Source organism: Salmo salar, chromosome ssa09 (assembly GCF_905237065.1).
Source record: "Salmo salar chromosome ssa09, Ssal_v3.1, whole genome shotgun sequence".
NCBI classification, from domain to species: domain Eukaryota; kingdom Metazoa; phylum Chordata; class Actinopteri; order Salmoniformes; family Salmonidae; genus Salmo; species Salmo salar.
Window position 1 is genome coordinate 10,995,936 of NC_059450.1, and position 15,987 is coordinate 11,011,922.

At 46.7% G+C, this 15,987-nt stretch overlaps 1 protein-coding gene across 1 annotated transcript in view; it reads right to left on the reverse strand.

Moving 5' to 3' along the window:
* The window catches only part of kidins220a (kinase D-interacting substrate 220a), a 114,236-nt gene that overhangs the window by 53,716 nt on the left and 44,533 nt on the right, over positions 1-15,987 (reverse strand). The window contains 6 exon segments of the mRNA XM_014210197.2: positions 741-903; positions 1,048-1,192; positions 3,315-3,403; positions 4,038-4,278; positions 15,204-15,344; positions 15,785-15,970. Of these exon segments, the coding sequence (XP_014065672.2) occupies positions 741-903; positions 1,048-1,192; positions 3,315-3,403; positions 4,038-4,278; positions 15,204-15,344; positions 15,785-15,970 (965 nt within the window).

The window sequence follows — 15,987 nt, forward strand, 5'->3', positions numbered from 1 at the left end:
AGTCTAACGTGGCCATTTCAGGTGATACCTACCCAATACCCAGGTAAAGCTTTGTGCTAAGGAGCCCTTCTAATGCACAAGTATATTACAGGCTCATTGCTGCCTCACATACATTTGTCCAAAGCCATTTATTCATCCAGAATCTCTGTGAAGGATGGGGATGGTGACGATGACTATGTGACACTGAGTGTCGGTGACACTTCAGCGCCCCGGGACTCCCGGGCGCTAGTGTATTGTGATTGAGTGGCAGAGTGCAACCTTTAAAGGCCAACTATTGGGGAAGAACAGCAGCAATCCTAATGACTCAGGCTATGTGCTGATTCCCTCCCCCTTGTCCACACTCTCATGCCTTGTTAAACCAGCATTGGCTGTGCTTCTAACACTTTATCAATTCAAATCAACAGATGAATAATGATATGCTACTTCTTACTTCCATGCATTTCCCTGCATGATATGAATACAACGATAACAACGATCTATTTAGGCTGTAGGCTCACAGAAGCATATAGGTGACTTACTCCGTCCTATATGATGTACTGGAAGATCATCTGCTGCCACCTACTGGTCAACATGATTTGTACATCACATTTCATTATTCATCTTCGATTTTGAGACTTGCGTGTGTGTGGTGCAAAAAGAACCTTTCGGAAATAGTCTAAAACGTGAGTGTCTGCCTGTGTGTGTGTGTATGTCTTCCTGTACATGCGTGCTTGTTTGAGTACAGATGTGTGTGTACGTACCTCTCGTAGATGGTCTTCAGGGGGATCTGGTCTGAGATGCCGTCGGTCTCCTCCAGGAAGAGGATGAGCCAGGAGGTCCTGTAGGGCCACTCTTCCGTCAGGTTGATCCACGACGCCAGACGATCCCAGTTAAATATGATCTGATTGGCCCTCAGCAGACGTCCTTGAAATATGGACCAATGAGAAGTGACGTTGGTATGTTGGTTGAAACACCTACTACTCCCCTTCCGATAATAAGTGCCATGCTGGGAGTAGTCGACTCTCCCCCTTGGGTGATATAAAGGTAATCTAATAGGTGATGTGTTACCTGTGACAGAGACGATGTTCAGGAGCCTCCTCATGGTCTGGGGGCTGATGTCACTGAACCAGTCCTCAGTGACCAGCAGCTTGGTCAGGTCAAAGGACATCTGTCTGGTAACAGTCCTCTGCATCTGCCTCCTGCGGTACGTGTCCTACACGCACACACACACACACACACACAATACCTCATGTTTATACTTGGATTAGCCCTTGGTCTTTCCACAAACCAGTCAGTAAGTCATTTTTGCTTAGGTCACTCATTTTTCCCATTCTAACGTTCAATCGAACAGTAACTGAATGCCTCAATGCCTGTCTGCCTGCTTTATATAGCAAGCCACGGCCACATGACTCACTGTCTGCAGGAGCGAACCATTTTTGTGAACGGGGTGGTATAGCTAATAAACTGGCCACAGAGAGTATATTATGTGTTTGCTTTACATATCAAAATGATAGTAACATTTATTTACAGCAAGCACTGGCCTCGTTTGACCTGCCCTGTGTTCTACAATTCACTTGACCACGTGACAGTTTTGTGGCAGTCTCATGATGACATCCCCCCGTGGCGTGCCGTGCACCTTGTGACAAGCGGCTCCCTGGGTGTGTGACCTCTAGTCCCGGAGTCCCGTCTCTTCCTCCTTCCATCCTTGTTTTCCCAACACCCATCCCCTACCCACCAACACACAAGCAGCTCTGTTACTGGGCCCAATTAACAGACTGGAGATCTCAGATGAGCTCGACAGGGCATGTCCAGGGCTGGACGCACGGATATACACTGTGTGCTACCAAGACAGAGGCATCAGCTGTCCACAGCCACTGTCCTTACACAGCTGGGTCAAAGTTTGATATTTGGATTCCCACTAGCTGTTACAATAGCCACAGCTACGCTTCCTGGGGTCTGTGTCTCAAGCAAAGACTAAACTATGTATTGAGACTACATCTCACCTCTTTTCTGGATTGTCTGTGAGTCCAAAATGAGTGGAATGCTGTCTGGAGGACCACAATAGGTGCGGCTTGCTGAACGGTGCAGCAATGCTGTAAATATGAGAGCGTTCGTCAGGTCACAAGCACTCAGAACACCACCACCAGGCACTAAGCGGACTTTGATGTGGACTTAATGCCTGCCTTGTGACGACCTCACTGGTAGGGAGAGCGCGTATAGCCAGTATTGGTTCAGAAAGGAGGTGATTGGCTCTCTGTTGATCCTTACTTAGATGCATTGGACATGCTCAAAGAGTGAAATATGATTGGTGAAAGTTGATCGTTGTTTTATTGATTTGTTTTTCTGTATAACCAGACCATCAGGAGAAATTGTTGAACTCTGAATGTTGAAAAACTGCTGTAAGAGTTGGAATCTTTCCTCCAAACAAGCAAACTTACTTTGAGCTAACATCAGCCCAGAGCCCAGCGCCAATACTGTTTACAAGTCTGAGCTCGCCTGGCCTGCCTCCCTCCCTCACTTCCCCTCCCCTGCCATCTTGGAAGGCTAAAGATCCACAACTCCGCAATTAAGTAGCCGAGAGACAGAGCTTTTTCTCTCCCTCCATCCTTCCATCCTTCTTAGCTCCACTTGTGAAGAGACCCACTCACTGCCTTCTTGGCAGCCAAGAAACCGCCAGAGAGGGCAAACAAAAAGAAGTGGGCGCTGAAATAAAAAAGGGACCCAAGGAAAATAAAGACAAAAAAAACCAGGCAAATAAATCAGACGCCCAAACAAACAAACAAACAGATAAACAAACAAAACGGGGTCCTCGCAGGGGGAAGCAGGCAGGGCCACTTAGCCTCCCGCCAGCAGCCACCGATGCCAGCGTTTTGTCACTGGGACCCACTGCTGCTCCTCCCTGTCATTAGGCAGTGTGGCATCGCAGCAGGAAGGATAAACAGACATTACATCAATTACCAGGCAGAGACTCCTCGGCGATGGGGACAGGCTCTTTTGCTCCCGACCTCCTCCACCCCTCTCCACTATGTTCACCGCAAGGCTAGAGGAAGCTAGCTACACCCCCGGGCCTGTGGGTTTAAGTGCATTATCTCACCCTTTCTATGTTAGTCTTCTCTAGCTGTGTCTATGGGAAAAGAAGCATAAACACCACTTCAGAGGCATCATTTTGATGCGTTTACTGAGCTTTCATTGCCCGCACAGACGCCCAATCTCCTTATGTTCCTTGTTGTATCACTTGTCTTTGTGCCAGAACTCCGCCGGTCTACAGGACCTCTGCAGGTAGATCTATGGTCCAGCCTGGGCATGGAGAGGGTTGGCTGGCTGAAAGAGCTTACCCTGCGGTTGAGGGCCGTCTTGCTGCCAAACTTGGCCTGATCCCCCAGACTGTTTGAGGATAGGTTCCTGTCCATCTCCTCATGCCAGCCTGTGAAGAGGAATGGAAAAGGAGAGAGAAAAAGAGACAGTACCATCAGGGATGTCTCATCACAACACCTAATTTTAAGAACCAACCTATTCACGATATATTATTACCATTTCCTACAGCAAGTCAGAATACGCGAGTGTGTGTGTGTGTGTGTGTCTACTCTATGCCTATGTCAGTGTTTCCTAATCCTGGTCGACAGGACCCAAAGGGACGTCAGTGTTTCCTAATCCTGGTCGACAGGACCCAAAGGGACGTCAGTGTTTCCTAATCCTGGTCGACAGGACCCAAAGGGACATCAGTGTTTCCTAATCCTGGTCGACAGGACCCAAAGGGACGTCAGTGTTTCCTAATCCTGGTCGACAGGACCCAAAAGGGACGTCAGTGTTTCCTAATCCTGGTCGACAGGACCCACAGGGATGTCAGTGTTTCCTAATCCTGGTCGACAGGACCCACAGGGATGTCAGTGTTTCCTAATCCTGGTCCACGGGACCCAAATTGATGCACATTATATTTTTTACCCTAACAAAAATGTGCACCCTTTGGGGTCCCCAGAACCAGGATTAAGAAACACTGGCCTATGTGTGTGTGCGTTTTCATGTTTGCGTGACAAATGCCATGCATATGTCTTGTGTACCCTCAGGGTTGGCCAGGTCTCCGTTGGAGGTGGGGGCGGCCATGCACAGCTTCCTGGTCGTGCTTAGCCCCCGGCTGTTGAGGAAAACAGGTAGGTGGACGATGTTCCTCATGTAGTCGTGGCCGTTGATGTTGGAGTCCCTGAGCACGCTGTTCAGGTTCTGGTTGATGGCCTTGATGATGATGTGGGGGTCGCTGGCAAAGATGGAGATGAAGGGGCCTTTGGAGAACAGCACCCTCACCTGGTGGAGGAGGGGAATAGGAGGAGGATTTAGACCTGGGATAATCCACTACTGCTCATCTGTAGTGAATTTATTGGAATGATAAAAGCCTGAAATCATTTGAGGGTGAACCTTGTGTCAGATTCATAGTGTGGTCATACACACAACTGGGGAACAAAAACAACTTGACATCACCTTGTTAATATCTGTAAACTGTGGCTATAACTTGTAGTATCTTGTTAGGTTGAGTTTGTGGGTCACATTTCTGTTGACCACATTCTGTTTCTAAAGGGACATGCAACAGTAATTCAAATAGGGGGCCTCCCTACTAGTTGTCTCTAAATCAGGGGTATTCAACCGGGGGTCTGCGACCCTCTGACATAGGCCTTGAAAAAGCACCCACGAATATACAGTGCATTCAGAAAGTATTCAGACCCCTTGACTTTTTCCACATTTTGTTACGTTACAGACTTATTCTAAAATTGATCAAATAGATTTTTCCCCCCTCATCAATCTACACACAATACCCCATAATGAAAAGGTAAAGCAGGGTTTTTGAAAATTTTTCAAATGCATTAAATGTAAAAAACTGAAATATCACATTTACATACAGTACTAGTCAAAAGTTGACACACCTACTCATTCAAGGGTTTTTGTTTATTTTTACTATTTTCTACATTTTAGAATAATAGTGAAGACATCAAAAATATGGAACAACACATATGGAATCATGTAGTAACCAAAAAAGTGTTAAACAAATCTAAATACATTTTAGTTTCTTCAAAGTAGCCACCAATTCTTTGCCTTGATGACAGTTTTGCACACTCTTGCAATTCTCTCCACCAGCTTCACCTGGAATGCTTTTCCAACAGTCTTGAAGGAGTTCCCACATATGCTGAGCACATGTTGGCTGATTTTCCTTCACTCTGCGGTCCAACTCATCCCAAACCATCTCAAATTGAGTTGAGGTCAGGTGATTGTGGAGGCCAGGTCATCTGATGCAGCACTCCATCACTCTCCTTGGTCAAATAGCCCTTACACAGCCTGGAGGTGTGTTTGGTCATTGTCCTGTTGAAAACCAAATGATTTAGAAAATAAGAAAATAAAAAATCTGGAATGAGTAGGTGTGTCCAAACTTTTGACTGGTACTGTAAGTATTCAGACCCTTCACTCGGTACTTTGTTGAAACACCTTTGGCAGCGATTACAGCCTTCTTGGGAGCGACGCTACCAGCTTGGCACACCTGTATTTGGGGAGTTTCTCCCATTCTTCTCTGCAGATCCAGGTTGGATGGGGAGCATAGCTGCACAGCTATTTTTAGGTCTCTCCAGAGATGTACAATCAGGTTCAAGTCTGGGCTCTGGCTGGGTCACTCAAGGACATTCAGAGACGTGTCCCAAAGCCACTCGTGCATTGTCTTGGCTGTCTGCTCAGGGTCATTGTCCTGTTGGAAGGTGAACCTTTCCCCCAGTCTGAGGTCTTGAGTGCTTTGGAGCAGGTTCTCATCAAGGATATCTCTGTACTTTACTCTGTTCATCTTTTCCTAGATCCTGACTAGTCTCCCAGTCCCTGCCGCTGAAAAACATCCCCACAGCATGATGCTGCCACCACGTTTCACCGTAATGATGGTGCCAGGTTTCTTCCAGACGTGACGCTTGGCATTCAGGCCAAAGAGTCTTTAGGTGCCTTTTGGCAAACTCCAAGCGGGCAGTCATGTGCCTTTTACTGAGGAGTGGCTTCCGTCTGGCCACTCTACCATACAGGCCTGGTTGGTGGAGTGCTGCAGAGATGGTTGTCCTTCCTCCACAGAGGAACTCTGGAGCTCTGTCAGTGACCATCAGGTTCTTGGTCACCTCCCTGACCAAGTTTGACCAGGCAGCCAGCTCTAGGAAGAGTCTTGGTGGTTCCAAACTTCTTCCATTTAAGAATGATGGAGGCCACTGTGTTCTTGGGGACCATCAATACTGCAGAAATGTTTTGGTACCCTTCCCCAGATCTGTGCCTCGACACAATCATGTCTCGGAGCTCTACAGACAATTCCTTCGACCTCATGGCTTGGTTTTAACTCTGACTGTCAACTGCAGGACCTTATATAAAACAGGTGTGTGCCTTTCCAAATCATGTCCAATCAATTGCATTTACCACAGGTGGTCTCCAATCATGTTGTAGAAACATCTCAAGTATGGTCAATGGAAACAGAATGCACCTGAGCTCAATTTCGAGTCTCATAGCAAAGGGTCTGAATACATATGAAAATAAGGCATATGTTTTTTATTTTTAATACATTTGCAAAAATGTCAAAACCTGTTTTCGCTTTGTCATTATGGGGTATTGTTTGTAGATGAATAAGGGGAAAAAAATGTTTAATCCATTTTACAATAAGGCTGTAACGTAACAAAATGTGGAAAAAGTCAAGGGGTCTGAATACTTTCCAAATGCACTGTAGATCTTAATAGTTTGCATTAAAAGCTATAGTGCCGCAGGCTGCTGGTAAGCTTTCTTGACTGGGAAATACAATTTTGGCTAACACATGGCTAACCACTGTTTAACCAGCTTCTCTTAGTGAAAATGTGTTTGGAGTTACCATCCAAGCTTATAGGCCATGTTAGAGTTTACACTTCCTCTTCCAATTATAATGTGGAGAGGTCAAAATAATGAAAACTGATCTACCAAATCTATTTATTTTAACCCAATGAGTCCCACTGTAATGCCGGCGCGTTTTGGACTTCTAACCCCTTTTAAATATTGTGTGTTTGAGCAACAAACTTCTAGGTTATACCAGTGGATTTGTCTATTTCTCCAATCATCTGTGTGATTAACGGGGGTTGAACTAGAGCAGTGGTTGTGAGACAAGGGTAGATCCCGAAGGGGCCCGGGCCGGGTCTTTTACCAAAACGTCTGTAGAGTCCGAATGGTTTAAGCTACAAACTATTAAGCTACAGACTCTCACGAACATGTAACATACTGTGCTCTATGACGCTCACAAGCTACACAAGAGTCGTTAGAAGGTAAGGGGTTCTTCTACATAGAGGAACATAGGAAATCTCAGGACAAAGTGTCTATAATACTGTAATAAATCTCACATATTTGCTGTCACAAACTCAAAATTCCAAACAGTTGTCACTAACTAGTTGGATATTCATTTCCCATTGAGCAAACCATTTCTGTACTTACAGCATTCATATAAATTCGTTTGTATAATTTCTTGCTTTGGTTGACTTTTTTATATTGACATTTGTCCATAAAACTCACGAATGCAACTGTTTATCAAATTGTTTTGTGTTCTACTTGTATCCCTAGTTGTCCTGCAAAGAAAATTGTAAAACATTTCATTGTGAGGCTAAATACTCTACATGGCCCAAGGTATGTGGACACCTGCTCATCGAACGTCTCATTCCAAAATCATGGACATTAATATGGAGTTGGTCCCCCCTTTGCTGCTATAGCAGCCTCCACTCTTCTGGGAAAGCTTTCCACTAGATGTTGGAACACTGCTGCAGAGTTCGGGCACTGATGTTGGGCAATTAGGCCTGGCTCGCAGTCGGCGTTCCAATTCATATCAAAGGTATTCGATGGGGTTGAGGTCAGGACTCTGCAGGCCAGTCAAGTTCTTCCACACTGATCTCGACAAACCATTTCTGTACAAACCATTTCTGTCTGCGAGCTTTACACCACTCCAGCCGACGCTTGGCATTGTGCATGGTGATCTTAGACTTGGGTGCGGATGCTCGGCCATGGAAACGGACGGTTATTGTGCTGACGTTGCTTCCAGAGGCAGTTTGGAACTTGGTAGTGAGTGTTGCAACCAAGGACAGGTGATTTTTATGCGCTACGTGCTTCATCGGTCCCGTTCTGTGAGCTTGTGTGGCCTACCACTTCGCGGCTGAGCCGTTGTTGCTCCTAGACGTTTCCACTTCACAATAACAGCACTTACAGTGCCGAGGCAGCTCTAGCAGGGCAGAAATTTAACGAACTGTTGGAAAGGTGGCATCCTATGACGGTGCCACATTGAAAGTCACTGAGCTCTTCAGTACGGGCCATTCTACTGCCAATGTTTGTCTATGGATAATGCATGGCTGTGTGCTAGATGTTATACACCTGCCAGCAATGGGCATGGCTGAAATAGCCGAATCCACTAATTGAATGGGTGTTTACATACTTTTGTGTACAAGGGTTGGACATGCAGATAAATCAAAGTCAGATAAATGAAAAGTAGATTTTTGCTGGGGTCTTGGGACTGATAGGGTTAAAATGTTGATTACTTCTCCTTGCCATTATCTTTCACCTGATAAGACAAATGTGAAGATTTCTATTGTTGCTAATGTATGATCGGGGTCCCTGGGTCACCGGTTTGCCTGGGAAGGGGTCCCTAGGAAAGAAAAGGTTGAAGACCCCTCTAAATTACTATGATGGAACCTGATGGTCGACAGCGCGTACACACAACACACACACACACACACACACACACACACACACACACATTCCAAGCCTGATGAGAGACATTGTCGAAGTGTCACAGGATCCTGATTTGTGCTCCATTTACAGTCTATTAGCCACAGGACAAACCACCCTCGGGCGGTGTGTGTTTGTGTGTCCACAACAAAACAACTATCTGCTTATACTGTGTTTGTCCCTGTAATTTAATTATACTTGATAATCACTCATTCTGTATCTATTCCAACCCCTCCTATTCATATCTATGTCCTCATATCATCATATGAATATAGCTGTCACGATCGTCGTACAGAGTGGACCAAGGCGCAGCGTGAGTTGAGTTCCACATAATTTTAATTCACAGTGAAACAACAAAAACAACAAAACATCCAACAAACGTGAAGTACAGCGCGCACATAGGCACTAACTGAAACAATATCCCACAAAGCAGGTGGGAGAAAGGGCTTCCTAAATATGATCCCCAATTAGAGGCAACGATTACCAGCTGCCTCTAATTGGGAAGCATACAACTCACCAACATAGAAATAGAATGACTAGAACACCCCCCTTGTCATGCTCTGACCTAAACACCATAGAGAACCAAGGGCTCTCTATGGTCAGGGCATGGCAGTACCCCCCCCAAAGGTGCGGACTCTGGCCGCAAAACCTGAAACCAGATGGGGAGGGTGGGGGGGTGACTAGTGTCGGTGGGTCGTAGCCCCCGACCAGACCCCGGATCCGGCCATGGCGCCTGGCTGAACGCCGTGCCTGGACATCGGCGCAGAGGAAGGCTCCAGCCTTGGAGCGGTACTGGATGCCGTGCCTGGACTGGGCACCGGCGCAGAGGAGGACTCCGGCCATGGAACTGGGTTGGCCGCCGTGCCTAGACTGGGCACCGGCGCAAAGGAAGGCTCCGGCCATGGAGCGGGACTGGACGCCGTGCCTGGACTGGGCACCGGCGCAGAGGAGGGTTCCGGCCATGGAGCGGGACTGGACGCCGTGCCTGGACTGGGCACCGGCGCAGTGGAGGGTTCCGGCCATGGAACTGGGTTGGACGCCGTGCCTGGACTGGGCACCGGCGCAGAAGAAGGCTCCGGCCATGGAGCGGGACTGGACGCCGTGCCTGGGCTGGGCACCGGCACAGAGGAAGGCTCCGGCCATGGAGCGGGACTGGACGCCTTGCCTGGACTAGGCACCGGCGCAGAAGAAGGCTCCGGGCTGTAGACCGTCGCTGGAGGCTCCGGGCTGTAGACCGTCGCTGGAAGTTCCGGGCTGTAGACCGTCGCTGGAAGTTCCGGGCTGTAGACCGTCGCTGGAAGTTCCGGGCTGTAGACCGTCGCTGGAAGTTCCGGGCTGTAGACCGTCGCTGGAAGTTCCGGGCTGTACACACGCACTGGTGGACGAGTGCGGGGAGCCGGCACAGGACGTCCCGGGCTGGGGAAGCGCACTGGAGGCCTGGTGCGTGGAGCCGTCACAGCTGGCACCGGACTGATGACACGCTCTTCAGGGCGAGTGCGGGGAGCTGGCACAGGATGTACCGGACTTGGGAGGCGCACTGGAGGTCTGGTGCCAGCACAGGTGGCACCGGACTGATGACCCGCTCTTCAGGGCGAGTGCGAGGATCCGACACAGGACGTACCGGGATGAGAAGGCTCACTGGAGGCCTGGTGCGTGAAGCCGGCGCAGATGGCACTGGACTGGTGTCACGCTCTTCAGCACGCCTGCGCTGCAGCATACTCCTAGCCAACATCATTCTCCGATATCCCTCCTCACACTGCTCCATCGACTCCCAGGCGGGCTCTGGCTCTCTCCTTGGCTCGGCTGACCACCCCTCGTGCCTCCCCCCAAAAAGAATCTTGGGGTTTCTGTAGCCGCGGTCCCTGGCGTTGTCGCTGTCCTTCCTGAGTCCTCAGCGACTCCCGCCAAGGAAGGGTCTCGTGTCCTCCCATGATTTCTTCCCAGGTCCAAAACTCCTTTACCTCCGTCACACGCTGCTTGGTCCTTGTGAGGTGGGATATTCTGTCACGATCGTCGTACAGAGCGGACCAAGGCACAGCGTGAGTTGAGTTCCACAATTTTAATTCACAATGAAACAAAACATCCAACAAACGTGAAGTACAGCGCACACATGGGCACTAACTGAAACAATATCCCACAAAGCAGGTGGGAGAAAGGGCTTCCTAAATATGATCCCCAATTAGAGGCAACGATTACCAGCTGCCTCTAATTGGGAAGCATACAACTCACCAACATAGAAATAGAATGACTAGAACACCCCCCTTGTCACGCTCTGACCTAAACACCATAGAGAACCAAGGGCTCTCTATGGTCAGGGTGTGACAATAGCTCTGTAATATCATACATCTACATTAACAAAATGGAAAAATATTTACTTTGCTGAAAAATCCAATTTTCTAATATTCATATTAAAAATAAGAAAGTTAGCTCAGAGGGAGGCGAGGTGTTGGTTCGTTTGCACAGAACATTTCATTAGCACATAGGAGGCTGCCAAACTACTAGAGGGATTACTCTTCCCCAAATAATAACATTTAGCTGGAGGAAATTCTATTACTCCAGCTGGGAAGAGGAATTTGAACTCTGGGGTATAGGGGAGGCTTAAAGAGGATGGCTACTGTATGCGCTGTGTCCATAGTCCATACAATTATTGCTTTATGCAAGAGGCTTTGAAAGGTCAATCTTGGTAATGTGACTTGATACTATGATTTTATTGCGATTTGATGTTCCAAATATATTGCTCTGTATATGTCTGCTGCAGAGAGACGAGAGAGCATGAGAAAATTTGTTTTGGAAATAAAATAGCTGAAAACATGTTGGCTCACTATTTAAAAAATTGGAGAACAAGCTATAGAATGAAAACTACCAGAGTTGTGGCGCAGGTACAGCCGGCTAGCACTAGCTAACGCTACCTAGCAAAGTTTTTTTTTTTTAAGTGTTTACACACACACACACACACACACACACACACCACTGTTCAAAAGACTTGGGTCACCTAGAAATGTCCTTGTTTGTGAAAGAAAAGCAAATGTTTTGTCCATTAAAATAACATCAAATTGATCAGAAATACAGTGTAGACATTGTTAATGTTGTAAATGACTATTGTAGCTGGAAACGGCTGATTTTTTATGGAATATCTACATACACGTACAGAGGCCCATTATCAGCAACCATCACTCCTGTGTTCCAATGGCACGTTGTATTAGCCTTTTAAAATTATAAACTTGTGTGAGCTAATTGATCATTAGAAAACCCCTTTGCAATTATGTTAGCACAGCTGAAAGCTGTTGTCCTGATTAAAGAAGCAATAAAACTGGTCTTCTTTAGACTAGTTGAGTATGTGGAGCATCAGCATTTTTTGGGTTCGATTACAGGCTCAAAATGGCCAGAAACAAAGAACTTTCTTTGGTGGTGCTCTCATGCAGCTGGTGCTCTCATGCATGTTTCAGTGTTATTTGCCTCGAAGCAAGCATAGAAGTAGGTTAGCTCGTCTGGTAGGCTTGTGTCACTGGGCAGCTCTCGGCTGTGCTTCCCCTTGTAGTCTGTAATGGTTTGCAAGCCCTGCCACATCCGACGAGCATCAGAGCCGGTGTAGTATGATTTGATCTTAGTCCTGTATTAAAGCTTTGCTTGTTTGATGGTTCATCGGAGGGCATAGCAGGATGTCTTATAAGCTTCTGGGTTAGAGTCCTGCTCCTTGAAAGTGCCAGTTCTAGCCTTTAGCTCAGTGCAGATGCTGCCTGTGACCCATGGCTTCCGGTTGGGGTGTACGTACAGTCACTGTGGGGACGACGTCGTCGATGCACTTATTGATGAAGCCAATGACTGATGTGGTGTACTCCTCAATACCATCGGAGGAATCCAGGAACATATTCCAGTCTGTGCTCGCAAAACAGTCCTGTAGCTTAGCATCTGCTTCATCTGACCATTTTTTTATTGATCTAGTCACTGGTGCTTCCTACTTTATATTTGCTTGTAAGCAGGAATCAAGAGGATAGAATTATGGTCAGATTTTACAAATGGAGGGCGAGGGAGAGCTTTGTATGCGTCTCTGTATGTGGAGTATAGGTGGTCCAAAGTTCTTTTTCCTCTGGTTGCACATTTAACATGCTGATAGAAATTTGGTAAAATGGATCTAAGTTTCCCTGCATTAAAGTCCCCGGCTACTAGGAGCGCTGCCTCTGGGTGAGCGTTTTCTTGTTTGCTTATGGTGGAATACAGCTCATGCAATGCCGTCTTAGTGCCAGCCTCAGTCTGTGGTGGTATGTAAACAGCTACGAAGAATACAGATGAAAACTCTTGGTAGGTAGTGTGGTCTACAGCTTATCATGAGATACTCTACCTCTGGCGAGCAATAGTTCGAGACTTCCTTAGATATTGTGCACCAGCTGTTATTTACAAAAATACATAGTTCGCTAGTTCGCTAGTTCGCCGCCCCTCGTCTTACCAGAAGCTGCTGTACTATCCTGCCGGTACATCGTATAGCCAGCCAGCTGTATGTTGATATTGTCGTTGTTCAGCCACATCTCTGTGAAGCATGAGATGTTACAGTGTTTAATGTCCCGTTGGTTGTTTAATCTTCCGCGTAAAAGTCTATTTAATTCTCCAAGGATTGCACATTTGCTAGCAGAATGGAGTGGGGGTTTATTCGATCACCTACGAATTCTCAGAAGGCAGCCCGCTCTTCGGCCCCTCTTTCTCCACCCCCTCTTCATGCAGATCCCGGGGATCGGGGCCTGTTCCCGAGGAAGCAGTATATCTTTCGCGTCGAGCACGTCAGAGTCGCGAAAGAAGAAAAAGGATTCTGCTAGTCTGTGGTGTGTAATCGCAGTCCTGATGTCTAGAAGTTATTTTTGGTCATAAGAGACAAAAGCAGCAACATTATGTACAAAATAAGTTTAAAAAAAAAATAAGTTACAAACAACGGAAATAAACGAACAAAATCGGCTGGTGGCACGTAAAAGGTCTGCCTTCTTCTCCGGCGCAATCTTACATACACACATATACACTGTATGTACACCACATAACCAAAACTATGTGGACATTGCTGGTTGAACATCTCATTCCAAAATCATGGGTATTAATATGGAGTTGGTCCCCCCTTTGCTGCTGTAACAGCCTCCACTCTTCTGGGAAGGCTTTCCACTAGATGTTGGAACATTGCTGCGGGGACTTGCTGGCATTCAGCCACAAGAGCATTAGTGAGGTCGGGCATGGATGTTGGGCGATTAGAGCTGGCTTGCAGTCGGCGTGCCAATGCATCTTAAAGGTGTTTGATGGAGTTGAGGTCAGGGCTCTGTGCAGGCCAGTCAAGTTCTTCCACACTGGTCTCGACAAACCATTTCTGTATGGACCTTGCTTTGTGCATGGGGGTATTGTCATGCTGAAACAGGAAAGGGCCTTCCCCAAACTGTTGCCACAAAGTTGGAAGCACAGAATCGTCTAGAATGTCATTCCCTGCTGTAGTGTTAAGATTTCCCTTTACTGGAACTAAGGGGCCTAGCTCGAACCATGAAAAACAGCCCCGGACCATTATTCCACCAAACTTTGCAGGTGGCACTATGCATTGGGGCATGTAGCGTTCTAGCATCTGCCAAACCCAGATTCATCCGTCCGACTGCCAGATGGTGAAGTGTGATTCATCACTCCAGAGAATGCGTTTCCACTGCTCCAGAGTCCAATGGCAGTGAGCTTTACACCACTCCAGCCGATGCTTGGCATTGCACATGGTGATCTTGTGTGCGGCTGCTCGGCCATGTAAACCCAATTCATGAAGCTCTCGACAAACAGTTATTGTGCTGACGTTGCTTCCAGGGTCTGTTTAGAACTCGGTAGTGAGTGTTGCAACCGAGGAAAGACAATTATTGCGCTACAACACGCGCCGGTCCCATTCTGTGAGCTTGTGTGGCCTACCACTTTATGGCTGAGCCATTGTTGCTCCTCGACGTTTCCAATTCACAATAACAGCATTTAGTTGACCGGGGTAGCTCTAACAGGGCAAAAATTGGACTAAATTACTTGTTGTAAAGGTGGCATCCTATGACGATGCCACGTTGAAAGTCACTGAGCTCTTCAGTAAGGACGTTCTACTGCCAATTTTTGTCTATGGAGATTGCATGGCTGTGTGCTTCATTTTATACACCTGTCAGCAACAGGTGTGGCTGAAATAGACAAATCCACTAATTTGAAGGGGTGTCCACATACTTTTGTATATATAGTGTTTTTTTAATTTATTTTTAATCTATACTTGGAGTCAAAGTATAGATATAATATTGTCAAAAATAATATCCCGATATGTAACTGTACCAATTCTCCCCCATCAATAGTAATGACCAGTGAGTCATGGATAATGATTTAAACCTAAATGGTTATGGATAGTGTGAGTTCTGTGTATAGTATTGTATAGACAACATTTTTGTGTTTAGCCATTGTTACAAACGTCTTATTCAGTCATTGTTACAAACACACACATGCACACACAGCAAAGGCACACACACCGTGTCGAGCATCTGCAGCACTCTGTCCTGTTCGCAGGCATCCAGGCCGTCAATGATGACCGCCATGCGGGTCTGGTTCTGGGTGAAGCCATCGATGGTCTTGGCCATCTTGGACATCAGCTCCACCTCATGCTTCAATACCTGGAGCAACCAAACACACACCCTCAACCACTACATACTGTATAACTACAGACAATGTGTCTCTTCCTATTAATTCATCTCTGTTTTGATAGTGGTAGTAGGCATTTAGCTCCTGAGTGCCTAACACTATCACGTAACAACATAATGTATTTATACTTAACCATGTTAAAACTGTAGAATACCATTTATAACTAGCGACATTATGAGCCAAATCCTAACTCGATCAACTAATTTGATCTACATGTAACTTCCATGTACAAGTCTGTATCGACATTGCTGCGTAATTTACAAGTTACTCATCTATTCTCAAGTTAGGGATTCGGCACTATTTGAATATAACTGGTGAGGAACCTATCAAACAGAGTATTTCCTAAAAGCAAAAGACGTTGAAAGGATGTTGAAAAGACGTTGAAAATGTGCATAAAAAGGGTTTACACTACCTTCATGAATCCCTCACTCTTGAGCTTGTGCATCTTGTTGGCGGCACTGTGCAGTCTCTTCCTCTGGGAGTTGAGGACGGAGTCAGCCACCTGCCACCAGGTCCTACAGTTCAACAGGAGGGCCAGGCCCACCACGCTGGCCATGGCGATCAGCACAGCGTTCACCGTAAGGTTCTCACGCTGCACCTAAATAGATGTAACAA